Source organism: Macrosteles quadrilineatus, unplaced genomic scaffold (genome assembly GCF_028750875.1).
Source record: "Macrosteles quadrilineatus isolate MER2022 unplaced genomic scaffold, UCM_ALF_1.0 Scaffold_1__1_contigs__length_201487025, whole genome shotgun sequence".
In the NCBI taxonomy this organism is placed as follows: Eukaryota; Metazoa; Arthropoda; class Insecta; order Hemiptera; family Cicadellidae; genus Macrosteles; species Macrosteles quadrilineatus.
In genome coordinates, this window is record NW_026542594.1 from 13,926,183 (window position 1) to 13,953,952 (window position 27,770).

Sequence of the window (27,770 nt, forward strand, 5' to 3'; positions counted from 1 at the left end):
TATAAACAAAGTTTCGTTGACACTAGCGCCTTTGCGTCACGTACATGAACTAGACACGAAAAACGTGCTTCAAAATTTACAATGGGATGAGAAGTCTACTTGTGTTGGTTAGTCTATGCCAGTGCTAACCTCACGACGGTCGTCTCGTTCCGTCTAATTATATTGTATTGTGTTTGTGTATGTGTAGTGTCACAGATAATATAACCTCTGTTGTAGTTGTAGTGTTGTGGCACGGCCTCCTTGCTCCTTGTTGTGTTGTTCGTTGTAGGAGTGTAGGACTAATAATATTGGGAATCTTTTAAGAGATTAAAGAGATAAAATTAGACTATTTTATTCGGAACTTATTTGCCACTAACTTTTACAGCTTTAGTTATAATTTAATTATACATCATTAGCAATTTTAGCTGTCAAAGCTTTCAGTGCTTTATTCTAGGTTAGGCCTAAACTTATAGACAAGTGAAGATCATAATGCCTAAGTATTACTGTGATTATTGTGACACCTATCTTACTCATGATTCTCCTTCAGTGAGGAAAACCCATTGCCAAGGTAGGAAACACAAAGATAATGTAAAGTTTTACTACCAGAAGTGGATGGAAGAACAGGCTCAACATCTTATTGATGCAACTACAGCTGCTTTCAAAGCTGGTAAGATTGCCTCGAATCCATTTGCCAACACTAAAGGTGCAGCAATACCTCCCCCAAATATGAATATGACACCTATGGGACCAATGAGACCACCCGGACCGCCCCAACCAGGTCCAGGCCCAATGATGCCAGGTCCTCCTGGAATGCATCCTGGTATGGGACCAATGATGATGCCTCATGGACCGATGCCACCAATGATGGGAATGCCAAGACCGCCTATGGGCCAAATGATGGGACCAATGATGCCTATGGGGCCAATGGGTCCCATGGGCCCTATGCGACCTCCTTTAATTCAACCTATGCAAATGAAAAAGTAAGTTACCTATCTAATTAAGTAAGGGAATAATAATTAGGCCTACTAAGTTTAGTGTAAGTTAAGTTACCTGTTTCTCGAATTCAAGCAATTTCAAAGTATTACAGGCATTATTTAAAAACTAATAGGCCTACAGTCATAATTTCTGATGGCTAAAATTGTCAACTCAAACATTATGGAAATATTCACGATGTACATAATTTAACAGTTTGATATTAATCAACATGTCTTGTACAAATAGGCCTATCTTATCATTTTTTAAAAGCTGATCTTGTTTTTTAGTATTTTCTACAAGGCAGAGGATACACGTCCGGTAACCGGACGTGGATTAGATGTCCGGCAGTTAACTTACTGTCATAGCCTAACCTAACTGACAGGGCCGGATTTCCCAATAGGCCCGGTAGGCCCGGGCCTATGGGCGCATGGTCCCAGAGGGCGCACGGCCGAGAGTAATTTTTTTATACCTAGGCTCCCTAAAATAAAAAGTCATAGGCCTAGTTGATAAAAAAAACTCCAAATCATTGTGATTCTGAATTTCATAAGAAGAAATAATTGTTAGGAAATGTAAGTTAATCTATTTTCAGAATCACGCATCAATTTCATTACAAAATTTGGAAAGGTCAAAGAACATTGGTTATACGGGAGTAGGCTCTAGGGATGTTGACGATGACGAGCGCCCAAGGGGTATGCATGCTGGCTCGGGCTCGGTACTATTGGTCAGATTGATTAGGGGCGCATGCGTGCTAGACATCACTCTCACCTCAAAAGTTAAGTCTTTTGATTAGTTTACAACAATCTGCAGGATCAAGTTAAAATATATAGGCTAATAAGTTGTGTTGAATATCAAATCAACGATGTCCTTACCTTTCAAATTAACGAAAAAATATTAATCTCAGTTTGCATTAGATTTTAGAAAAATTCAATACCCTCCAAAACATCAGTACTTAATGCTGTCATTTTCTCCTCAGACCTATGTAAGGTCGGTACGGTTAGCCGGAATATTGCTCTGTTTTGCTTTGGAAACCACTCTGCATATTTAATCTAGATGCAGTACGACCATATATCAAATATTACTCAAGTCGGCTTCTGATGACATTGTTTATTCAAATTTTTTGTTATGTCTAGTTCATGTTGGTGAAACTGTACGTTAGTTTTGACGTAATTTTAGTAAAATAAACAGGAGACGACATATTTTTAATCATTAGACCGTTTTATTTTGGATAAACTAGGTTTAAACATAGATAAAACATACTCCTTAATCAAAATAACAAGAATTGTTTTCAGCTAATCCAAAATGATGACAAATCTACTAAAGGAGCAGGTTTAATCTATGGTATGACGTACTGTATGGAGTTCATGTTTTTTGGGCCCGGAATTGGAATCAATGGCCATGTATTTTTTGCAGGAATGCTCCTGGTCGTTGAGTTTTTTCTTTCAGTCAGTCCCACCACGGCCACAAACGTGAGCATTTATTAAAAGCATAAAATTGCTAAATAACGTGTTTAAGACGGCATTTTGTTAAGGCTAAACAAGTCAATTCTTAAAAAAAACTTGCTCTGATTTTAAAGAGGAGTGTTATTCAAGCAGTTAACTTAGGCCTATGGGAATTATATAGTTTTTAATAAAGATTTGAAGAAATGTGACCAGACTAGGGGGCGGAAAATTATTTGGGCCTAGGGGCGCAAAAATGCTAAATCCGGCCCTGCTAACTGACCAAACTTGATGATAATGAAAATTTGAATGAAGGTTAACCCTAGGAGTGGCGAGACCGATTTTCAGTATGTGCTTCGTGGAGTGGCACGCTCATTTTGGTGAATTTGTAACTTAAGGGAGTTCTTCAAAAATCTGTATAAAATTAGTACCGTAACTTAAGTTATGTAGAGATAAACTATTGAACCGTATATTCATTTTGTTCGTAATAGTCAGTAGAATTAAAAAATGGTAATACAAACCAATTTTAGAATGGTAGATTTTTAGAAAAAAGTAGGTAAAAAAAGAAAATTTATAAATTTTTAAAATTTTATTTCAAAAGCAAACACGTGTCACATGTAACGTAATTTTTTATTGCACAATTCAAAATACTGTAAGCATTTTGTTCAGAATTTATTCCTCTACATAGACAAATCATAATATACACAAAATAATTATTTTTTAGATTTACTAGCAATAATACGGAAAAGCTGGAAAACGTCAATTTCTTCAACTACACGTTGATAGATCCACAAATGCCCTCTACTAATAAATCAATATGATAAAACCATACGTTTTTTTAAAGCCAATAATATCATTCTATATAAGAATAACTAAATAAGATAAGTAATAGAATATTTGGTTTTCACAAAAGCAAAAATGTAAACAAAACAACTGATCAGCTGTTATTGGCCACAAAACTTCACTAACTTTTTATCCTATTTTGGATCACAAAAATGTATAAATATTTATGCAAAATAATGCATAAATATTTCGCCTGATACTAAATAATAAACTAAAACGAACATTACACTGTAAAATTAGGGATAAAACCCAAACGTCTTCTTTGTTATCGGACAAAAACTCACGACGACGCCGCCATTTTAGGTTAGACGATGACAAGTGTTCTGTTCCTTTAGCTTTGAAAAATCAAAAGCTTCTATTTGTGTGACCAGCCTAACAACATTGAATTCTACTGTCCTTCGTCCACAAGAGCGTAATAAAACAACGTTTTTGTACTTTTCACATTGTATATGCGATTTAGAAATCGACATATTATGTCGATCCGCCACATGAACAATATGTAAAAATAGGCTATTTACAAAAATTGTTCATCAGCTGTTGGAATGTATTATGATGTTATACTTTATACAGAATAAAAGATTACTTCATGCTTGTTGCAGTGAGTACCACTTGCTTTTGTCAGAGACAAAAATTACGTCTGCTATTTATTTTTGAAATGACTCATCTTTTACGATTGCGCAACAAAACATGGCGTTCGCGAGTTTGCGTGTATTTTTCGTTTAAATGTAGGTAACTCATTATAATAGACAATTCTTTTTTTGACAATAGACAATTCTTTATTCCGTTAAACAATATACATTGCAATAGGAAAGGTCAATACAATTTAAACTATAATACAGTCATCGTTTTGTAGACGTTTTGTAAACAAAAGTTTTACAATCTAAAAAATCTTTGGTAGAGAAAAAGGCATTTGCTTTAAGGAGTACAGAGATGGCTGACTTAAATTTGACATAATTGAGATTTCTTAATTCTAGTGGTAACTTATTGTATAACTGCAACTGTGATACAAATGACAATTCAAGGTTTTACTTAGCCTAACATGGGGGGGGGGGGGGGTGGACAGATCATTTATATTTCTGGTTAAGTGTACATGAGAGGAAGCTTGTGTAGAAAATGAGTTGATGTTTTGTTTTACATGGAGGAGGTTACTAAAAATATACAAAGAAGGCACAGTCATAATGTTTAGTTCTACAAAACTAGCTCTACAACAACCTCTAGAGGCAAGGTTAGCAAGTACTCTGATGGCTTTTCTCTGCCATCGAAAAACTTTGGTTACATGGGGGGAATTTCCCCAGAGACGGATGCCATAACTAATGAGTGAATGAAATAGACCATAATAAGTGGTAATCAAAGTATCCAGGTTTACAGACAATTTAAGTTTACGTAACAAGCCAACTACACGAGATAGTTTTTTACACAAATTAAGAATATGTGGTTTCCAGCTTAACTTGGAATCTAAAGTGAACCCCAGAAGTTTAACATCACTACTTACATAATCAGGAACTTGCTTGAGAGAGAAATAGATCAATTCAGTCTTTTCTTCATTTATAATTAAGTTGTTGGCTTTGAACCAAGATTTGGCACAAGTAAGAGCTTGAGACAAGTTCTGTTTTACATTATCAAATTCCAAATCTGAACACATTAATGTTGTGTCGTCCGCATAAAATACTGAAAAGGTTGGAACATTACAATACAAGTCATTTACATATATAAGATACAAAAAAGGTCCGAGAACGGAACCTTGCGGAACACCTGCTGATACATCAAGGTGTTAAGATCGATATAGGCTATTTATGTTATAAGGTTCATTCTTATAATAAAATGAAACTTTGGAATCTTATCTTTCCATTGGTATAAGAGTTATGTCATTTCACCGACTTTAAATGTGCTTAACATGCAACTGAAAAAAACGTTACATAAATCGACATATTCTGTCGCCCGCCACTCCAGCGGCTTATTTTGAAATCGACATTTTCTGTCGATCTGCCACTCCTAGGGTTAAATTCTGTTCATAAAATAAAATTATAAATGTCTCAAATTCTAACAAAAGATTTACTGGTACAGTGTAGAAGAAATGGCATTCTAAGCAAAATCTTTGACAAAAAGAGAGTCGTCACCAATAAGATTCAATAGCTACAGTACACTCCCTCTTATCCGGACTCCTCGGGACCGAGGCCAGTCTGGATAACGGGTTTTCCGTTTAAACCGACGTCCCCAAAAACTTGTTAAAACGGACTGTTTACTGTGAAATTCTACTTAAATTTAGGAGAGCATTGTACTTAGACGTACGTGATCACTGGTCTCAAATCTTTCCCACAAGAACAGTCGTTTCAGTACTGCCCACTTCCTGCCAATCTAGTCCGGTTAAACCAATGTGCTGATAAAAATTGTTCGGTTAAAGAAATGTCATTTCCGCAGAGTGTAGTCTGGTTAAACCGATGTCCGGTTAAAAGGTCTCCAGATAAGAGGGAGTCTACTGTTAGTTACCTCTTGTTCATCAGCCGACTGCTCTCCACTACACTACAAACACTGGCTGTACATCACATCGTATAGTTGTGGTAATGGTGTTCCGGGCCCCCATAAAACGATGGCATCACTGCCAGACGCCTAATCCACGTTCGGTTACGGGACCCGTATCCTCTGTGTTTCTACAAATGTTTCCCACTTATAGCCGCATTAGGTTTCCCATAATAACGATTATAAATTAAAAAAAACTTATTTCTCTTTCTTGGTGGTGTTCTATGACTTTCCTATATGTTTCCATTGTTTGCAAATCGGCTCTTTCAATGATTGCTCATGCAGCACAGTGTTAATTCAGTTTTCTTTTTAGTAGGCTATATTAAATTGTCCAGGCTTTCTCACTCTTTTCCATTGTAACTTAGCCTAATATTTGTACGCCAACCAAAATTTAGATACGGTAGTAAATTTTTCATTTTAACCAAGTCAGTAAATGTTTGTAGCACACGTTTCCTTAATTTGCAACTAAAATATTAACATCAATTAAATTATCCAGCTGATCATAAAATTATAATTCTTCATAAGGATAACATGGGAACTTTAAAAGCCACTAGGCAGAGCCCAAGGGACTTTAAAAAAAATGTAAGGTCAGTTTTCAAATCTACACACATAGACGAACATTTTGGTAAGCTATATAATATGTGGGGTTAAATCTGTTAAATCAAAAAAGCCTTATTAATTGTTTAAACAAAGTTTCATGTAGCCTATTAATATAGATGGTTATTAGTTAGGCCTACATAAGTTAAGTGGGTATTTTAGGTATGCTATAAAGTAAGTAAGTATGGTGGTGAGCGATTGGTAATCATAGACGAAAGAACAAGCTTAACATAGCCAACAATCCTAACTTAAGTTAAGGGTATTTGTTGGGGTAAATTCCTAGATTACGGGCACAGGAGATTTTAGCTTAATGTTGTGAGGCTATGCAGGATTAGCCTATGTCCTAGATCACTAATTATCGTACTGTGATGTACTGAGGCTAAGTTTTTACTTATTACTTACTTAAAAGGATCATGTTAAAGTAGGCCTACCTCCCAGAGGAGGACTTTCCCCCCCCCCCAGGGGGGAATGACAACGGAAAAGCGGCTCAATGCCCTGACTTGACTAAGTTTACGTTCATCCATTGTTCTCATCAAGAACGATGCCAGAGAATTGACTGGGCCACAAAATTTGAGCATGTTGAGTCTCAATATTGAACAAATAATAACTTAAGCTTAAATGAAGATGAGGTAGAAAATTCTCAGCAATGTAGGGAGTTGTGAGAAATACGGGTAAATACTAGGAATGTTTGTTCAATTGCGAAACGTTATTTTCCTGGTGAAACTATGTGAGCATTCATCTGAAGAAACAGAAGCCTCCTAGCTTACAAGGCATTTATTGAATACATACATACGGTAGGCTACCTACTTTCGTGCGAATTATTAATTTTGATATCTTGTATTATTCACCTCATAATCATGCACCTCACGTTCTAAATTAGACCTATTTTCCCTTTAAATTATTGACCAAAACACGTTTTTTCCCCCACCCAATTATTCCCACTATAGATATAGGCCTACTCTTGGAAGATTAGAATTACTCCCGGTCCCCTAGATATAGTAGGCTAGGCCTATAGGTTAGGATTTTTAGGAAATATGATTTCCCCGTGGGCATTTATTTTAGTTGCACTAACTTACCGTATGCATTTTAGGCATTATTTTAAGTAACTTATTTGAGTCAAAATTGCAGTAGGTAGGCCTACTTAAAAATCCTAAGTGTCCCTAAATCTAGAAATTTACCTATTTGTTGGATACTTAAGTTAACTTAAGTGTCTTATGTACAATTTTAACTTTATGTTACCCTATACCTAATCCTAAATTTTACAGTTATCAGGCCTACTTCCTGAATCCCAATAGGGCTAAGTTACGCCATTAACTTACTTTATAGACAAAAATAACTTACTTGGCCTACCTGTATCATAAGTTAGATTATATCATTGCTTAGGTACTGTATCACTTTTTGTTTTGTTTAACCCACTAATTTCAATTGTGCAATGAAAAGTCTGGAAGTAACGTAAAATAATAACTCAGTTTATTATAACCTAATCCTTACCTCACCGTACCTAATCTAACCTAACTTCAAAGGACTTAAGTTAATTAATACAGAGCGGATAATTAATACAGCATTGTATAATTATACGCCAACCTCGTACGAAGGACGGGTACTCAGCTAGTAGGTATATATATAGGCTAAGCTTTGGCAGGGGCGGATCCAGGATTAAAATGGGGGGGCCTAGAAAAACCAATTTTTACCCTATAGAATCCCCCGGAAAACGCCGTTCCCATGGTCCAATCATGCTGGTTCCCGAACCCATTCAAGTTTATCCCGCCTTGCACCTTCAAACCAAATTTCATCAAAATCGGACAAAAATTACTCAAGTTGTCGTGTTCACGGACACATATATAAATATATATCCATATAAATAAAATTACGAGTTTTGTCTGTACATTGCTCAGAATCATAAATGTTTAGGTTATTTTTACGTTTTATACATTAAAGAAGCCGAAACAAGTCTTATCTAAATTTCTGTCTGTCTGTCTGTCTGTAACACTCAGACTCAAGATGGCATTTTACGCAATCTTCTCCAGGAAAGCAAGAGTACCTATCAAAATCCAAGTCATTTTAATGTATTCACTGAATTGGTGAGAGTGTCTTTAGCCATTAAAATATGGCCTCACTACTTAGTAAAAAAAATTACGGACGTTCAAAAATGCAGTTTTGTACGATTTTTATCAAGTTTTCGTCCAATTTTTATCACATAATGATCTATGAAATAAAGAACAGCTGTTCGGATCAAGATTATTTTTTCTAGCTGTCACTGATATGTTTACAAATGTTGTTTACAAATACCCCAACCATTTCCATTTCCGATCACGTTTTGAAGGCAAATCCCATCCAAGTGAGATTAAAAACATTTTTCTTACATAACGGGTTTAATTAATTGCAAGTAACCGTAAATGAAATTAAATAACTAGGCATCATCCAGGTCAATAACCAGAGATTCTTTGTGTAAAAAATTGTTCTTGAGTCTTGATGACCAGAAAGAAGACCTTGAATCAGTGTTGTGTAGGGCTGGGAAACTTGAATTTATTAATGATCGTCGCCAATAGCTTACAAACAAGGATTCCACTCATTGACGGCGCTTCAATGGCGGTTGTGTAAAGTGTAAAGTAAAAAATCACAACTGCAGTGGGTGATTGTAACAGAGGTTTACGGTTTATGGGTGATGCTAAACTCGCTTTTCCAATGTGTCACTTTCTGTTCCTACTCACTGTATGATGCAATCGCTGGACCATAAAGCCAATAGGCCCATAGCTTATCTGGGTATGCACACCTACCCAATTATTCATAACAACCTTTTTCCGACGACGATCCTTGATACTGGTACTTTTCCCTAGAATACACGGCCTTAAGAAATAAAATTACCAACGTCCAAAAATCCAGCATTGTGTGATTTTTGTCATATTTCCTTCTAATGTTAAAAGATATACCAATCATTGTTTAGAGAATACGTAATCTATAAAATAACAAAAAGTTGTTTGTATAAGGTTGTTTTTTTTTTCAAACTGTCACCAATAAGTTTATATTAAAAGTTGTTTACGAATAAAACAATTAATGGGAAATAGCTTTGATTGCCGATAACTTTTTACGAGAAAATCCAAAACCAAGAAATCAATAACCTTGGGACTTGAGTAACGCATTTAATTGGTCGGACGTAATTCTTAACTGTAAACGTTGGTTTTTGGTAGGCCTACTGGTTCTTATCCTTAGAACCGTTGGTAGCAGCAAGAATCATTTTTACGTACCAACACATCACTGGTAATTTACAAATTAGTTATCGTTTGTGTTGCACCTTATTTATACAGTCGTATTCAATTTAATTGATGTCTTAACTGTATAAGTTTTGCTTTTTCTGTTTGGATTCCAAAACGTTAGTTTATGCTAAGAAAAGGATAACTCATTTAAGTAAAACATTTGTTCAGCAAACCATCATGAATTGCTTACGATTTACGTTGTTTATGTATCAATAGTTTGTGGCCTATTTTGGAAATGTTTACTATAAATTACCAATCTAAATTGTCTATAGTACTTCATTTCATATAGTAAGCCGTCATTTCAACAGCATTTCAGGTCATCTTCGGTCCAAGCAAATATAAATTGTTATGATAAAATTTGATGACATTGACAAAGATTTCAAATTCTAATTTTATATGTACTTTTGTTATGCTTAAAACGTAGCAAATTCCCTTATTAAGTTATGTATTTTTATGTGTATGTCTGTTGGTAACGCATTAATGTCCTTATTTCTCAGTGCCATGAAAAGGAAAAGAGCACCTTTGATAATGAAAATGTCAACCCGAATAAAGTGTTAAATGGTGAGGTTGAGGTAGTACTTTGAATACTTTTAACCATTGTGGAAAGTAACTTTCAACTATAGGCCTACCTTTAGGGCTATGCCTCATAGATCTAGGCCTATAAAGCTTTTTTTAGTTTAATCATTGGATTTAACTTATGGACCAACACGATCCGGGTGACATTTAATTGCGAAGCATTTGTTTTGGCTTGAAACTGTCAGATACTGTATTTACGAAGGTTTATATATAATAGGTTTCCCAGCTCATCTGAAAATATGCAAACCAACTGCTGTTCTTAATATAAGAAGGTTTTAACTGACTACTATAAGCTCCCCGTGCATAGAACGGGCACACAGCTAGTATATAAATAAATCTATATTTATACATATACTAGGTGGCGTTCGCAGAGGCATCCACAAAATTGAGCGGAGCCATCAAGGGTTCATATTATATTGTTTTTGTCGTACTGCAGTAAAAACAGTCGTTTTTAATGCATGCGTTGCGGGTCTAAAGTAGCATTTTTACTCTTTTGGGAGTAAAAATCGTGTTTATAGCCTCTATGGAGTAAAAATCAGCTGTTGTAAATTTGTTGTAAATTTCGATTTCAAATGATTGCATGTATCGAAAATGTATCGATTCGTGCTTCGTAATCATTTTAACCTACAGTCTACAGTCTCTTCCTATAGCATTTTAGCATAGCAGATACATTAATCCATTCCCACACTCAACACTGCTAACCTTTGCTACTTCTTTCACCACCCCCTACGTCGTGGACCTGTTTTCCTCTCTTCCCATAGCATTTTAGGATTGCAAATATATTAATGTAATTGCCAAAGACAGTTCCACACTCTGCACTGTTAGCCTTACTACTTCCTTCACCATTTCCTACTTCATAGACCTGTTTCCTTCCCTTCTAATAGCATGTAAGTACAGGGTGACTGCCGGGAACCGGACGTTTTTTTAAATGAATAGTACAACCTTATTTTATATAGTCAAATTATTTAATTGTTGAATATATATTGGTGAAAACATACCATTTCAAATAAACATATGTTTTATGGAACCTTTTATCCTAGTTTGGGTTTATTTCTTAAAGATGATATCATGAATGTGATGGCCGTTAACCTGGATACAGGTTTCCAACCTCTGGAGAAAATCATTACGCACTCTCATCAACAGGTCTTGTCCAATCAAATTCAGCTGCAATAATGTTCGTGGTTTGTGAACATAGATACGAGCTTTCAAATACCCCCATAAGAAATAGTCACAGGGCGACAAATCTGGTGACCTCGGCGGCCACGGCACGTCACCAAAACGTGAAATCAACTTGCCAGGGAACATCTTCTTCACAACTCGCATCGATGCAGCGGCAGTATGCGCTGTGGCCCCATCTTGTTGGAAGTAAACATTTTTCACGTTTATTCCTCGCCTCCGAAGTTGTGGCTTGAGATATGTTTCCAACATGTGAACATAGCGTGCAGAATTCACTGTCACTGTGACTCCATTTTCCTCAAAAAAAAAAAAAAAAAAAAACGGACCAATTATCCCAAAGTGGCCTACAGCACACCAAACTGTTACTTTTGGAGAGTGGAGTGGTTTTTCATGAAAGTTACATGGATTTTCAGGAGCCAAATATAGTAAGTTTTGTTTGTTCACTGAACCGTTTAAGTAGAAGTGAGCTTCGTCGCTCATTAACATCATTACATCAGGATTATCAGTAAACAACACCTGCATACGTACTACGAAATCTTCTCTTTGTCCATAGTCCCTCTCTTTCAGTTGCTGTACCACCTGTATTTTGTAGGGATGAAATTTCAAATCTGATTTTAAAATTATTCTGACAGAATCGTGCTTCATGCGTAGCTCTTGTGCGTGTCTTCGTGCAGAGCGACCCGGGCTCCTCATCAAAGCAGTTCTCACTGTGGCGATGTTCAACAGACAGTTCTCACACTATGCTCACATTCACTACTTCCTTCACCACTTCCTACGTCTCGGACCTATTTTTCTTCCTTCCCATAGCATTTTAGGATTGCAGATCCTTTAATCTAATCGTCATAAAAAGTTCACACACTCCGGACTGCTCGCCTTTACTACTTCCTTCACCACTTCCTACGTCACGGAACTGTTTCCCTCCCTTCCCTTAGCATCATTGGATTGCAAATACCTTAATGTATTGGCCATAAACGGATCCCACACTCTGGACAGCTCGCCTTGACTACTTCCTTCACCACTTCCTACATCGCGGACCTGTTTTCCTCCCTTCCCATAGCATCTTAGGATTGTAGATACCTAAATCTAATCGTCATGAACAGATCCCACACTCCGGACAGCTCGCCTTGACTACTTCCTTCACCACTTCCAACGTCACGGACCTGTTTCCCTCCCTTTCTATAGCATTTTAGGATTGCAGATACCTTAATCTAATCGTCATAAACAGTTCCTACACTCCGGTCAGTTCGCCTTGACTACTTCCTTCACCACTTCCTACATCGCGGACCTGTTTTCCTCCCTTCCCATAGCATTTTAGGATTGTAGATACCTTAATCTAATCGTCATAAACAGTTCCCACACTCCGAACAACTCGCCTTGACTACTTCCTTCACCACTTCCTACGTCGCGGACCTGTTTTCCTCCCTTCTTATAGCATTTTAGGATTGCAGATACCTTAATCTAATCGTCACAAACAGTCCCCACAGTCCAGACTGCTTGCCTTTACTACTTCCTTCACCACTTTCTACGACACGGACCAGTTTCCCTCCCTTCCCATAGCATCATAGGATTGCAAATACCCTTATCTAATGGTCATAAACAGATCCCATCCCCCGAACAGCTCACCTTTACTACTTCCTTCACCACTTCCTACGTCGTGGACCTGTTTCCTTCCCTTCCAATAGCATTTTATTATTGCAGATACCTTAATCTAATCGTCATAAACAGTTACCACACTCTGGAGAGCTCGCCTTGACTACTTCCTTCACCACTTCCTACGACGCGGACCTGTTTTCCTCCCTTCCCATAGAATTTTAGGAATGCAGATACCTTAATCTAATCGTCATAAACAGTTTCCACACTCCAGACTGCTCACCTTTACTACTTCCTTCACCACTTCCTACGTCACGGACCTCAAGCTAGTGTCGTCATTTGATTACATTTATGATCCATACCGTTTCTGTTCTAATATCTGTGTAATAATTCTATCAGCTTTTTCCTTATCTACTGCATTCAAAAGTCAACAGCTGATCATATGTCTTTGTTTATGTGTCAAATACTGCTTCCATGAGGATTACATTGAAACTTTGAGACCCAGTGGGGCGGATTCCTGAGAGTATCTTTTAACGCCATATAGATGTTGGCACTCACCGATATGGTCTTTATCACCAAGCAAAATTTGAAAACGATCGATTCAGCCGTCTAGGAGGAGTTTGCGTATTACGAAATGCATAAGAGTCGACGTATAAGAGCTTCGCTCGCTCCGCTCAATAAAATTTGAACCTATGGTGTTTTTGGCCTCTGGGGACATCAAAATGAAAAAGTAAATCGGTCCTAGGTCTTAGCTCGGTAGCTCGGTAATAGCTACTTCCCTATAGGGAAATTCGCTAAAATCTTCTGTTTAATTTTAGCGAATTTTTAAATGGTAAAAACAGGGGTTTGGAAATAAATTTTGCCACAGAAAATTTATTTATGAGATTGTAATAAGGTTGCATTTTCAAGGGAAACTAAACATTAAAGGCAAAGTTTAAAAGAATTTTAGATATCAATTTGATTTTTTTTTTTGTATTAAGAGTGAGTTACGTAACATTTAGCCAAACCCCCTCCTCCATATTCTTGAATTATTCTCCCAAGTGGAGGTGTTTAGGGATAATCTAAGCAAAACTACGACGAAAAAACGAATTTAAACTATAAAATAATCAAATGTATTTCTCATTAATGTTTTCATGACAAGGAACCATATTGGACAAAAACAGACAGCTGATAGTAAAAACAACATTCATATCATCTGTATGACTATTACAAATAAACAGAAAAGGCAGGCATTTTCAACACTTTCCCTTATTTGCATAGTCCAAGATTTTCTCGCAGAACTTGAAGTCTTGGTCGAGGTATAGGCTTCGTCAGTATATCTGCTAGTTGATATTCTGAACCAATGTGCTTTACAGTCAGCATACCTATATTTATCCTGTCTCGAATGAACAGGTACTTCCGCTGAATATGTTTTGTACGGAAGTGAAACTCGGGGTTTTCACAGAGTTTTCTTGCTGATTCGTTGTCAACTTTCAGGATAGGAACAGCAGACAATCCTATAAGTTCTTTGAACAAACGAGCAATCCAGATTGTTTCTTTTGAACCAAGATTAGCTGCAATGATTTCAGCTTCACAAGTTGAGTCCGCAACTAACTCCTGTCGACGACTAAGCCAAGTGATAGCTGCACCCGCGTATTTAATAATAACTCCACTTGTTGAACGCATTGTAGTTGGACAACCAGCAAAGTCCGCGTCACTATAGCACTCCAGTAGACGTGTTTTAGGTTTGGATTGGTACACTAGCCGGTCCACAGTGGTCCACAGTGCCGGTCAAATAGCGTATAACACGCTTTGCTCTTGTGACATCATCTTGTGTAGGATTTTCTAAGTGACGTGATAGAACACTTACACTAAATGCAATGTCAAAACGAGTACCACGAGCAACATAAAGTAGGGCTCCAACTGCCGATCGGTATGGAAAATCGGAGGCTTTCCCTGGTGTTTGAGCAGTGAGCTTCTCTATGGGAGTAAGTACTGGCTTGCATCCTTCCATGTTAAATCGAGAAATGATCTTCTTGATATACGCTGATTGGCAGACCAATATATCACCATCACTTTGAGAAATTTCGAGTCCGAGAAAGTATGACACTTCTTTAGCAACAATTTCAAATTGTGAACGAAGTTGCCCAATAAATAAGTCCACTTCAGTCTGACTAGTCGCTGCGACTAATCCGTCATCAACATAGAGTGCAACGATGATTTTTCCAGCAGGGGTAGGACAAATATAGACGCAGGGATCTTCACGGCTCTGTCGAAATCCTAAGCCTTTCATGAAGTCGTCGAACCGTTTATTCCAGCATCGAGGTGCCTGTTTCAGGCCGTATAAGCTGCGTTTGAGACAACAAACACGATTTGTCCCATCTGAATATCCTTCAGGCTGCTTCATAAAAATCTCTTCTTCAACGTCTCCGTACAAGAACGCAGTTGAGACGTCAAACTGCCGTAGAACCATCTTCTCAACAGCTGCGATGGACAATATTGATCGAACGACCTCCAGACGAGCAACCGGGCTGAAGGTTTCAGCATAATCAATACCAGGTCTCTGCGCACATCCTTTGATGACCAATCTTGCTTGATATTTGTCAACACTTCCATCAGGATTGCGCTTTATTCGGTAGACCCACTTGTTGTTGATAGTCTTCTTTCCCGGAGGAAGTTCGGTCAATTTCCATGCACCGTGTTTATGCATGGACCCCATTTCTTTGTCCATTGCTGTTTTCCATTCAGCACTATCTTCTGAACTGATGGCTTCAGTGTACGACTTAGGTTCATCGTCAATAAGAAGAACTTCGGCAAAGTTAGACGAGACGTAATCGTTTAGCCACTCGGGTTGCCTTCTTTCCCGAGTCGAGTGCCGAGTTGCAGGATCGTTGGATAACTCTCCATCTTCACTATCACTGCTACTTGACGGGTCTTCATTCGGTATAGGCGCATTATTACCCTTCACTGGAGAACTAGGCTCGTCAATAGTCTCTTCAACTTCTTGCCAATCTTCTTCGACGTCATTGGTTTTCTCAATCTTGATGGGCCACTCAACTTTCTTGTCACAGTCTCCAACGATTTCTTGAAAAACGATGTCACGAGAGACTACGATATCTCTTCTCTCTGGGACGTAGATTCGATATCGTTCATCGCCATCGTATCCAACCAGGTAACCAACCACAGCTTTCTTGTCTATTTTTCGCCTCCTCTGAACAGGAACATGGACGTAGCACTTTGAGCTGACCACTCGCAGATGTTTGATCCTCGGCTTTTGACCAAACCAGAGCTCAAAAGGGGATTTGTTGGCAGCTACTGACTTTCCCACTCGATTCAAAACGTAGCCAGCAGTGATGACAAGTTCAGCCCAGATCGCTGCAGGAAATGTCACATTTGGATTGGTATACTTGAAGGTACGGGCCATTTCGACGATTGTTCTGTTCTCTCTCTCTACAGCACCATTTTGCTCGGGTGTATACGGCGCTGTCAGACGTTGGTTAACACCATATTCTCTGAGAATTTGACGAACTTCAGCGTTGTCAAACTCACCACCGTTGTCGCTGAGAAACTCTTTGACGTGATGACCAATTGTGCGTGCTTTAGCCAACACTTCACGCAACGCTTCCTTTACAGCAGATTTTTCCCTTGCGACAAAACAGTATCGGTACCTTGAAAAGTGGTCTTTTATGACGATCAAGTATCGGCGACCTCCGAAGGATGGGGCAAACGGGCCGCAAACATCACCGGATAACAACTCACCGGGGGCTGAGGGTCGTTCTCGTGTTCCGAATGGTAGACGGTGTGCCTTTCCGAACTGACACGGTTCGCAGATCTTGTAGTTGGCTAGCACTTTGATACCCATTTCGGATTCGAGCTTCGATCGGACGTAGCGTTTATCCATGTGACCCCAGCGCTCATGATATAACTGCAGAATGCGATTGTCTTCTGCTGCATTAGCGCAAACCTCAGACGGTTGAATTGTGTGAAATGAGGCACGATATAAAGTTCCACCACAGTTTCGAGTACCTTTGAATACAGTTTGTTCGTTAATAGTGAACCGACACTCGGTATTAGTCGATTCAAACCTGCTATTAGGGTTTCGATCATGAGCTGCGAGAATGGACACTAAGTTCCTAGAAACGTCAGGAACATACCAGACATCGTTGAGTGCGAACGTTTCCAGTTTTCCATTTTCATAGTTCGCTACTTCAATGACTCCACTGCCAAGAGCTTTTATAACTTCCTTTCCCGCCGCCTTTACTGTTGCGTTCGAGTTTGCAGGAAAAGGTTTGTACTCAGTGAACCAACTCAGATTTGACGTAATGTGCCGCGTAGCGCCATTGTCGATCCACCACTGGTCGTTCGTGGTCACGATATTCATGTCACTGCTGATGGAAATCAGCGCACTTCGGTTGTCGGTCACGTTAACTTGCGAGCCCTTCGCTCTCTTCTGATCAGTGTCACTTGTTTTTGAGCTAATGCCGTTAGCTCGAGCTGGATACGCAGGCTTGCCGTCAGCTTTCCATTTAGAACACTGGCGAATCCAATGACCTTTCCCCGAACAGTATTTGCACGAAGTGTCACCTTTTGGTTTCCTATTCTTCTGACCACCGCTGTTTGTGGCACTAAGAATGTCACCAGCTTTTGACGTAGGAGCAACATTACGCTCATGAAGGATCAATGCAGATGAAACATCTTCAAGTTTCTTGCTCTCGTTTGCCTTCATAAGTAAGTAGCTAGACTTGAACGATTCAAAACGCTTCGGCAAAATGTGTAACACTTTTGACACAAACAGGAGCTCAAGAAAATCTTCGACTGTTTGGATGTTACGTGTTTTGAGGCCAGCTGCAAATTCGCGGTTTTGATTCTTCAATCTTGAAAGCACGGTTGGGGCATCCTCGGTATCATCCCATTCCATACTGAAGAAATCCAAACACTGACGAAACAACTGATCTTCTGCCTTGTTATCGAACTGCTCGATCAAAATGTCCCACGCTTCCTTAGCTGATAATCTTCCGGAAATACGTTGATGTAGATCATCACTAACGCACTGAGAAATAACTATTTTTGCCTGAGTCGTGGATTTGTTGAATTTCTGAAGTTCTTCTTTTTCGGCTATAGTCGGAGGCTCAGAGAGGGTAGGCTTTTCTCTCTTTCCCTCGACGATATCAACCGCGTCGAACAACTCTAGAACGTCCAACACTCGATCTTTCCACGTCGGCCAATCTTCTGCTCCTTTCAATGGTTTTATACCTTTCACGTATTCCATTTGTAGAGCTGGACGAACTCGATCGAAAGATATACCAAAGAAATAATACTCTTGAGACAGAAAATGACATCAGAATAAATTGTTCTTACCGTGTACGTAGTAGACTAGATTTCCCAACAATGTTATGTACATAAAACGATGCTGGCGACCATAACCTCTTGAATTATTCTCCCAAGTGGAGGTGTTTAGGGATAATCTAAGCAAAACTACGACGAAAAAACGAATTTAAACTATAAAATAATCAAATGTATTTCTCATTAATGTTTTCATGACAAGGAACCATATTGGACAAAAACAGACAGCTGATAGTAAAAACAACATTCATATCATCTGTATGACTATTACAAATAAACAGAAAAGGCAGGCATTTTCAACACATATAACGCAGCGTAACGCCTTGCCATATCCCCCCTCCTAAAGCCCATTACGTATTTGTATGGCCCAAATGTAAGTTAATTTACGTAAAGTGATGATGGATCCAAATAGGATCCGAAACTAGTTGCGACTGCAGTTGAATGGATTACCTAATAGTAGGTATCTAAACCTTTTTATTATTATTTGGCAATCCGGAGGCTAACATCACAATAAAGTATACCTATAAGTAGTTGAAAAACAGAAAAACATATTAGTTTTTGGCAGTTAAATACTTAAAATACTAAAATAGTGCTCAAAATGGTGGTTTCATTGCCTATCATTCCGAAAAACTTTGGTGGGAGTATTCCATAAACCCTAGACCCCCTGGTGCCCCCCCCCCCCCCACCAATGAAATCCTGGATCCGTCCCTGCCAAAGCTTAGCCCATATATACCTATAGGCTTTTGGTGGTCAAAGGGTTAATGACAGAAACAAAAGTAGGAAATATTATAGTTCTTCGAGCTTTATACAGGTTTGTGACTGTATTAATTAACTTAAGTCCTTTGAAATTAGGTTAATCCTTCGAAGTCAAGTGGTAAATGGGCTCCTCCCTCAACTGCAGACCTTCGTGGTCCCGACTGTAGAAGAAACCTGTGAGATTCCTCTTAAAATTGTTAAAAGAAAGTATTCTATTGTTTTTTGTTTTTTTTTTAGCTAATACGACAACGTCAAGCTTATTCAGAAAGAAAAGGAACAGTAACAGAAGAATTTGAAAAGAACTCTTAACAAAAGAAGATAAATTTGTGTTTTACATGTGTAAATATTTAAAATATTACTATCTAGAATAAATGGTGTTTAATGTAACAGTGTCAAATAAAATGTTTTGTACTATACTTATAGTATTTTTTTTACCTTCTTATAATTGGTATTTTTTCAAAGTCTACTATTCTTTAAGTCCATTTTAGCGAATTTCCCTATAGGGAAGTAGCTATTACCAATGACTATTGGATACTGAAGTAGACGTCCCATCTATATGGACCAGATGTAGCCAATTTTTTGTTAAAAAAGAACTTAGTTGTGTGAGCCAGTCACAGAATGCGCTAGTGACTAAAACTCTATTTTCTACCTTATTTTTTGTTGCTGGCCAAGTTGATAGATGGGTCCAACATTTGCTTTGCTCACAATAAGTCATTCCATTAGTTTGAATTATTGGTAAAAAAAGATAGGCTAAGTATTCAACAGAAATCATCAATTTAGATCAGCACAATCTGTCGGGGGCTCATATCAACTACACTGATTTGATTTTGGTTTAAAAAACTGGCAACAAATTTAACATGGGGGTGACATGTCTAGTTGTATTGATGCTTTTAGTGCTATGCGACAATATATTGTTGTGCGTCTTTTAGTCTTTTTCCCGAAAAGTGCTATGGAACGATATATCGTTCCGTTTCATCCGAAAAGTGCCAAGCGACGTATATTGTGCCGGTGCGACTTTCGATCATGTGAGTTTAAATGGACATAACGGTTGACTCGGTTGTTGTTTCGAACAGCGATGGTTTCTTTCGATTCCTCATACGATCAAGGCCCAATATATCGTTCCTTAGCACTTTTGAGATGAAAATTTGTTTACTGATTTTTTTTCTCGCACACTAGACTTTGCCCCCGTGGCAAGCCTAGCACTTTTCGGACAAAATAAGTAAATAACTAGCATTTTTCAGAAAAAGAAAAAAAATCTAGCATCAAAAGGGCTTAATAGTCAAAGCTATTACTGTAGGGAGCACGGTAAGACCTGGGCCCGGGACCGCTTTACTTTTTCAAGAATCAAGAGCTTTATTGTCATTGACCATTTTACAAGGAATATACATAGTCAACAGAATTAAAAACTAAAACTAGAAAAATAGTGGGTTATAAATTAAAATCAATATTTAATATTATATACTAAATACTCTGTTATACAGTAGTATAGAATTTTGATGAGCCACTTGAACCAGTTTTGCTGCCAGAATTTTGAGTGGTATCGGCAGTTTGAGTGTCACTGTACCTTACGCACCTCATTCCTAGAATAGAGTGAAGGTCAAAACTCACCCCTACTATTTTATATTTGTTAGTTTTGTTCAGTTTTGTAAGAGGCTGGAAGTAACTTCCGTGTGCGCTCTGCCGATTCTCGTACAGCCTGGAGGCAACTTCCGTGATGCGACCTCTAAGTTTAGTGTGTGCGTTGATTATTGCGTGTAAACTATTACTGTAAATAATTATTTTTTTACGATTCATGTCATTATTTAGTAAATATATCGTTTTTACAAGATGACAGAAGAAGTTAAATTTCGAATTGCAACACTCTTAGCCATGCTGAAAGGGAGATTCACCAACGACGTATGTACAGAGCCATTTAGTATTAAGATACCCATTGTCTTAAATTACTTAAAACATCAGGTATTGAGAGTGTTATCAATTAAAACTACATTATAGAACATTGTGGTAAAATTTAAATTAACTTGTTGAATATATTCTTGTAAAAGATTTCTTCATATACTTTTATGTTAGAAAATTTGATAGAATAATAGTTTAATTTTATATTTATAAATTCTAAATTAAATTATTGTACAATTAAGAGTTCACTAAACATATTTTTTATGTTTAAAATTAAAAATAAAACTTAATTTGTATACCAAAATACAAATTTTACTTCATAAATGTTTGTTTTTATTGACCTGGAAGTATCCTCCGGGTGCGCCCTCTCCCGTTTTAAAAACCAATGCGCCCTCTGAAAGGTCAAAAAGCCGAATTCAATTTATTTTATGGCAGTAATCTGTTTTGGCCAATCTATGGGCAGGGATATCTAGATTGGATTTGCCTCTTGTATTGTAAGAATGTATACTTTCTCTATAAGTGAATTGATGAAGATTATCTTTAGTCTAGAGGATTACGTGGAAAATATACAGTGTAGAATATGATGTTGACATTAAAATACTTGAAATATTACCTTAATAACCGCAGTTTCAGTGTTTAATATTATGTGAATATACAGGGCGAAAAATATTATATTGGGAACTTCAACTTTTATCTTATGACATACAAAAATATGAATTCCTTTTTTTATGGCTGATATTTTCAATATGGCAGTTAACTTACAAATTTACTATGGGACACCTTGTATTTTATGACAATTTTAGTGGGTAATTTTAAAAACGTTTTCATTAGTTGAATTTTGTCTATAAACCTACGTTTAGGAGTTACAGCGTGTTACATTTTGGAAAAATGGCTTTTTGGTACATTCTGCATGATATTGCTCCTAAACAAGTAAGCTTTGGGAAGAAATGCAAAGAATAAATTAGTCTTAAAATTGAAAATCGCATCTACATTCTAAAAAGATCATAAAATATATTAAAATTATTCCTTGAGGTTTTTACAAAATAGCCACAAAAAATGGCAACTATGAGTTCAAATTTCTTATGAATCTCCCTGTATTTTATAATCTTATTCTTAAATGAGCTACATCATGCAGAATGTTGACAAAAAGCCACACTTTTCCAAATGGTGCACGCTGTAACTCTTAAACAAGTTACAAGTAGCTTTTTAGAAAAAAATTAAACTACTAAAAACTTTTTTCTAAAATTATCATAAAATACAAGTTGTCTAATAAGAAATTTTAAAGTTAACAGCCATATTAGAAAATACAAATCTGATATGCTCCCCAATGGGATGCACTAGGGATAAAATAAAACTAGAACACTTGATATGCAACCTAACAAGGCTTCAAAAGGAAATAGGTGCACAGATTACAATAGTAGTCCATGAAGAGGCAGTAAACAATCGGCTGAGAAGAGGTCTGTCCCACTCCGACTTTGTGAAGAGGCTACAGCAACTGGTACGTAAGGAGCAGCAAACTCCAGGTCAGCCCGAGGCGTCCACTAACCTTCCATCTGGCAACATTCAGCAGACTGATGACAGGAGACTTCACCAGCAACACCAGATGTCAGACCTACAGCATCAATGCAGCAGCAATGTGTATGTCTAGTGCAGTGAGAAATAATGCCTGTTTACTCCCCTCCACTATTCTTGCACCGGGCCCTCTTTCCTTTTGTGAAGCCGTAGTCCAAGGCAATAGCAATAGAAATGGTAGTGTCAGTGAGATAGTGCGTAGTGGTGAGAGAATGCTTCCTGGAGGTTCCAATAATAACTACATTCACATTGATGATGCAGAAATGCACTTTCCTTTTTTAGGAATAAACCCAAAGAGAAACCAACTTCTCTGAAATCCGAAATAGTTACAAATAAAAAGCTTTTACACTCAGCCAGTGTCTCTTCATATAGGGATTCGAACAACAGTAAGCAGAATGTACTTCTTCATAGGAATCTCCAGGGTGCAAATGGGAAAACGGAGGAGTTAGAATTGTTCACTTTAGGTTTAGAATGTAAAGTAAAAATTGTATGTATTAATGAGCATTGTATAAGAAAAGATAATAAGTATATTTTAAATAAAATGTCAAATTTCTGTTTAGCTGACGGCTTTTTTAGGGAGAGATCAGAGGGAGGTTCCTGTATTTTAATTCACAACTCTCTATCATTTATTGTTCGAGATGATCTCGCTGTATTTAACAAAGAATTCTTGTTAGAGGGTTCCTTTGTACAAATAATTTCCAGGGCCGGACTTAAAGACTTAAGAGGCCCCGGGCGAATTTGCCAATGGGGCCCTCAGTAGGATTATACGAGAACATACGGTACACAATGTAACGCATATTACATGCACACTAATTTTAAATAGGCAATTTCAAGGTGAATTAATATGTAATCCTGTTAGAATAGTATGCTGTATTTTGCATAAACTAATTTTATGTAATATTTTAAGTCTGAAAATAGCTACAATGTACGGTTGCGGTTGGTGTTATGTTATGATTTGTTCTTGTTGTAATTGTATTTATAAAAATTTAAAATACCTAGCAGGTACCTTACACATTTTTTTACGATACATTAAAATGTAATATCCTTTGCAACAACAAAGGAAATCTATAGATAAAATTAAAATAAAATAACATGTACTTGTAAAAGGTTTAATTTAATTTTTTTTACTGTAATACACATTCTATTTGGTGCTTGAATGAAAACACAAATAAAAAATAACTAACATTAATTAATGGAATAAGTTATATCTAAACTTGTGATGTAAGCCAGAGATAATGCATAAACTTACTATAATTTTACTAACAAACCTTTTATTACGTTTATAAGGTACAAGTCAAAACAATTTTAAATTTTACTTTTTATAGATTAATCATTATAAGGTTTAGAACATAGTTATTTTCCCTCCTATAAATAAATGTCACTTCCCACTCTGATACGTTGGCCTGGCAATTAAAACCCCCTTTCCCTACATTTCTTGGCTGAACTAAAACTATAAAACCATAAACTATGACTTATGTTTATTTTCATTCATGGAATTCTCGTTTGTATAATATGTTAAAGTCCTAGCATGAAAAGTACCATTAAGAACTTTAACAAGTTTGAGTTTTTTCTTGAAGAGTAAAATGTTGCAATACAAGTCTAATTACCAATCACAAGCTAACCATTTATATGAGTAACTGAAAGATGTTTAAATGTATTCAATATTGATTAATACAACACACACACATTACATTCAATACAACATTAATTTGTTCTTTGTAGTGTTTGCAGAATTATTTAATAAAATACAACACAAAAGTACGACAATGTCAACCAAAAACACACTGGAAGTAAATTGATTTAAATTGTTTTGGATAGGCGATAAGACATTCATTGTATGTGCGCGTGCGTGAGACAGACAGGACTAGACAGGATCCCTTATCAGCTCATTATCATTTATTGTTGCAGATGCTTGTTGCTTTTTTTACGATTTCAGTCGACAACGCTCGCCCGCTCCCAATAAATGTAATTTTTGTTAACATCAGACGACCCTAGTTGTCATAAAATGTCTATATAGATTTTTTTATCGTACTGGCGCTGTATGATTTTGACTCTTAACGACTAGGCTAAATTGAAGATCCAAATTTTGACGTATAACCTAATTACTATTTATTTTACAAAACCTTTTAATTGAATGGTTAATATAATACTTCTGCCCCTTAAAATCGTGATTGGCATATACTTAGAGGTAAAAGAACAACATCTAATAAAACATAAACAGAGCAATGTTTTTATTTTTCAAAATTATTAGAACTCCATTAAATCTGCATTTAGCCCAATACAATTGTAAAGGGTGATCCAGTTAGAGGTTACAATTTTAAGTTGGTAGCACTGGTTCCGTATGCAAGATAAACAGCTGATGTTTTGTTATTGGGCATTGTTGTGTATTGACATTTGTTGTTATGGAGCGTTATTCGAATGAAGAACGTGTTTTAATTGTAAAAACCTTTTTTTTAAAATGGGGAAAACCTTACTAACACGATTCGAGCACTGCGAAATGATTTTGGTAACCATAACCGTCCATCACGTGTGACGATTAGAAAACTGATTGATAAATTTAATGTGTGTTCAGTGTTAGATGTTAAAAGACCAGTACACTCTCGGAGTGGCCGATCAGTGGAAAATATCGCTGCAACAAGTGCCAGTGTTCGAGAAAATCCGTCAACCTCAATTCGTCATCGTTCCCAGCAATTAGGCCTTTCCTATGGTACAACTCAGCGCATTTTGACTAAAGATCTACATTTGCATGCGTACAAGATCCAATTGACACAAGAATTGAAACCGGGAGATCACCAACAGAGGCTTGAATTTGTTAACTAGGTGTTGGAGAATAATCAACGTGATGAAAATTTTGTGAACAAAATCATCTTTTCTGATGAAGCTCATTTTTATATCAATGGCTATGTAAACAAACAAAACTGCCGCATTTGGGGAACTGAAAATCCTCATGCTATTCATCCGAAAGAAATGCATCCAAAAAAGGTAACTGTTTGGTGTGGATTGTGGGTTGGCGGCGTGATTGGCCCATACTTTTTTGAAAATGACCATGGCGATGCAGTTACAGTCAATGGAGAACGTTATCGGGAGATGCTAAGTGATTATTTTTGGCAGCAGTTGGAAGAATTGGTTGACAATAAGGAGTTGAACGACTTGTGGTTTCAACAAGATGAGGCCACTTGTCATACAGCACGAGAAACAGTGCAGTTGTTGCACACAAAGTTTCCCGGCCGTTTAATCTCTCGTTTCGGTGATCAGCATTGGCCAGCAAGATCATGTGACCTCACACCAATGGACTATTTCCTTTGGGGATATATTTGAAGCAGAAGGTTTTCGTAAACAAGCCCAACTCGATTCTGGAGCTGAAGGACGAGATTCACAAAATAATCCATCAAATTCCACAACAAATGATCGAGAAAGTGATGGAAAATTTCATCAAAAGGGCTGAAGTCTGCAGGGATTCACGTGGCGGTCATTTGACGGATATTATTTTCCATGTGTAATGTCAACCTTTAATAAATGTGTATAAATAAAAAAATACTTTGTAAGTAAACTACAATACGTATTATTTAATTTTTAAATTGTAACCTTTAACTGGATCACCCTTTACAAGTTACATTCTACGTTAGGACAAGAGATTTTATATTATTTATTGTATTTTTTGCCCCAAGCGAAGGGGCCCCCTTCAACTCGATCGCCGCGGCCGTACGTTTGTGTGAACGGCTTCATTGAAACTCAAACTGGTCCGTCACAGCCTAGCAGCTATGCTCGTGTTAACTAGGTCTAAGCGCGGGGCCCAGTGCAACCCTGAGGAAAAGTCCCTTAGGGTCAAGAATTTTGTCCTAGTAATACCTTAAAATTCACCTAACAATAACCTTAAATATAGGATAACGACAATAAAGCTGTTAAACAAGAAGGCCATTCGGTAAGTGTCTGATTAATTTTCAAAGATATTAATAAAAACTACTGTGCAAGGGGGCCCCTTTGGGGGCCCCGGGCGCTCGCCCCGTCTGCCCCTAGGTAAGTTCGGCCCTGATAATTTCATTAAATCTACTAATTGTTTCAGTCTACAAGATCCCAGGGAATAAAATTTCCAAACTATTTTTAAAAAAATTAGACAACTTTTTAAGGTTTGTAGCATTAAAAAATAAAAACCTAAATATTGTATTGGCCCCTGATTTTAATGTAAATTTACTAAAAAATGATACAAATTCAAGTAGGTTTTGTAACATTGTTAAAAAATATGGTTTTCATATTCACTGCAAAGAGGCAACTAGAATTACTCCCAACACAGCTACTTGCATTGACAATTCTTACAAGCAAAAACTTCTATGGGTCCTTGATATACAATATTAAGCATGATCTTTCGGACCATAATGTTCTAATTATGTCTCTTCCTAAATTCCCTAATAAAGTAAAAGCTCCCAGAATTTATAGAAGACTTATTTCAACAGACAACTCAGAGAAATTTTTGATCGTACTACATCAAAAACTATATAGATTAACTCTTTTAGAATCGTGCAATAGTAGTTATGATAGTTTTCTAAATTTATTTCTGGTATCCATGCATGAGTGTTTTCCATTAAAACCAATCATAGAAAGGAGAGAATCCAAGGCTTTATGGGTCAACGATGAAATAATAGGGTTAGCTCATAAGAAGAGGCTATTACCTGCTATTACATGTTAAATTTAAGGAATTTAATGATGAAAATTCTAAGTTAAAATACAAAAAATGTAGGAATGAATTTAAAGCTTTAGTAAATAAGAGTAAAAGAAAAGAAAACAATAATTTCATTGTCAATGAAAGAAATAGAATGAGGGCCATCTGGTCTGTAGTCAAGAAAAAAATAGGAATTAAAAAAGATGAGAAAAGAAAGAAGTTGAGGGTAGTTTGTTAGATGATCCAGGAGTCATAGCATCTTGCTTCAGAGTGAAAATTTAAAAACGTACGTTTTCAGGAAAAGCTCTTTGCAAATTCTTTTCCCCTTTTTTCAAAACTTTTACTATTATTTTTATTTTATTAACATTTGAAGTTTCATAAAATGTCCATGGTAACGCAATATCTTTATGGTAGTTTCTTTTTAAAAAAGCATCTTTAGTGGAAAAACACAAAATCCTGTCACGACCATAACGGACGTTTAAATGAATATTAAAAATAGTTAATGTTATTTTTATAACTATGTTTTGCTATAAACTAATTTACTTTTATGACCATTATACAATAAAAAGGTCACTGAGCATTTGGTATATTTGGTCTTTCTAGAAAAAAATAAAAAAACTCAAAAAA

General features: G+C 36.9%; 1 protein-coding gene across 1 annotated transcript; it reads left to right on the top strand.

The window, feature by feature from the left end:
* The first annotated feature begins 203 nt into the window (after nucleotides 1-203).
* On the top strand, nucleotides 204-19,437 carry LOC129005579 (U1 small nuclear ribonucleoprotein C-like). The gene is made up of 2 exons (XM_054434495.1): nucleotides 204-959; nucleotides 19,259-19,437. Exons 1-2 carry the CDS (start codon nucleotides 469-471, stop codon nucleotides 19,260-19,262), a joined length of 495 nt encoding a protein of 164 aa, XP_054290470.1. The 5' UTR covers nucleotides 204-468; the 3' UTR covers nucleotides 19,263-19,437.
* The last annotated feature ends 8,333 nt before the right edge of the window (nucleotides 19,438-27,770 follow it).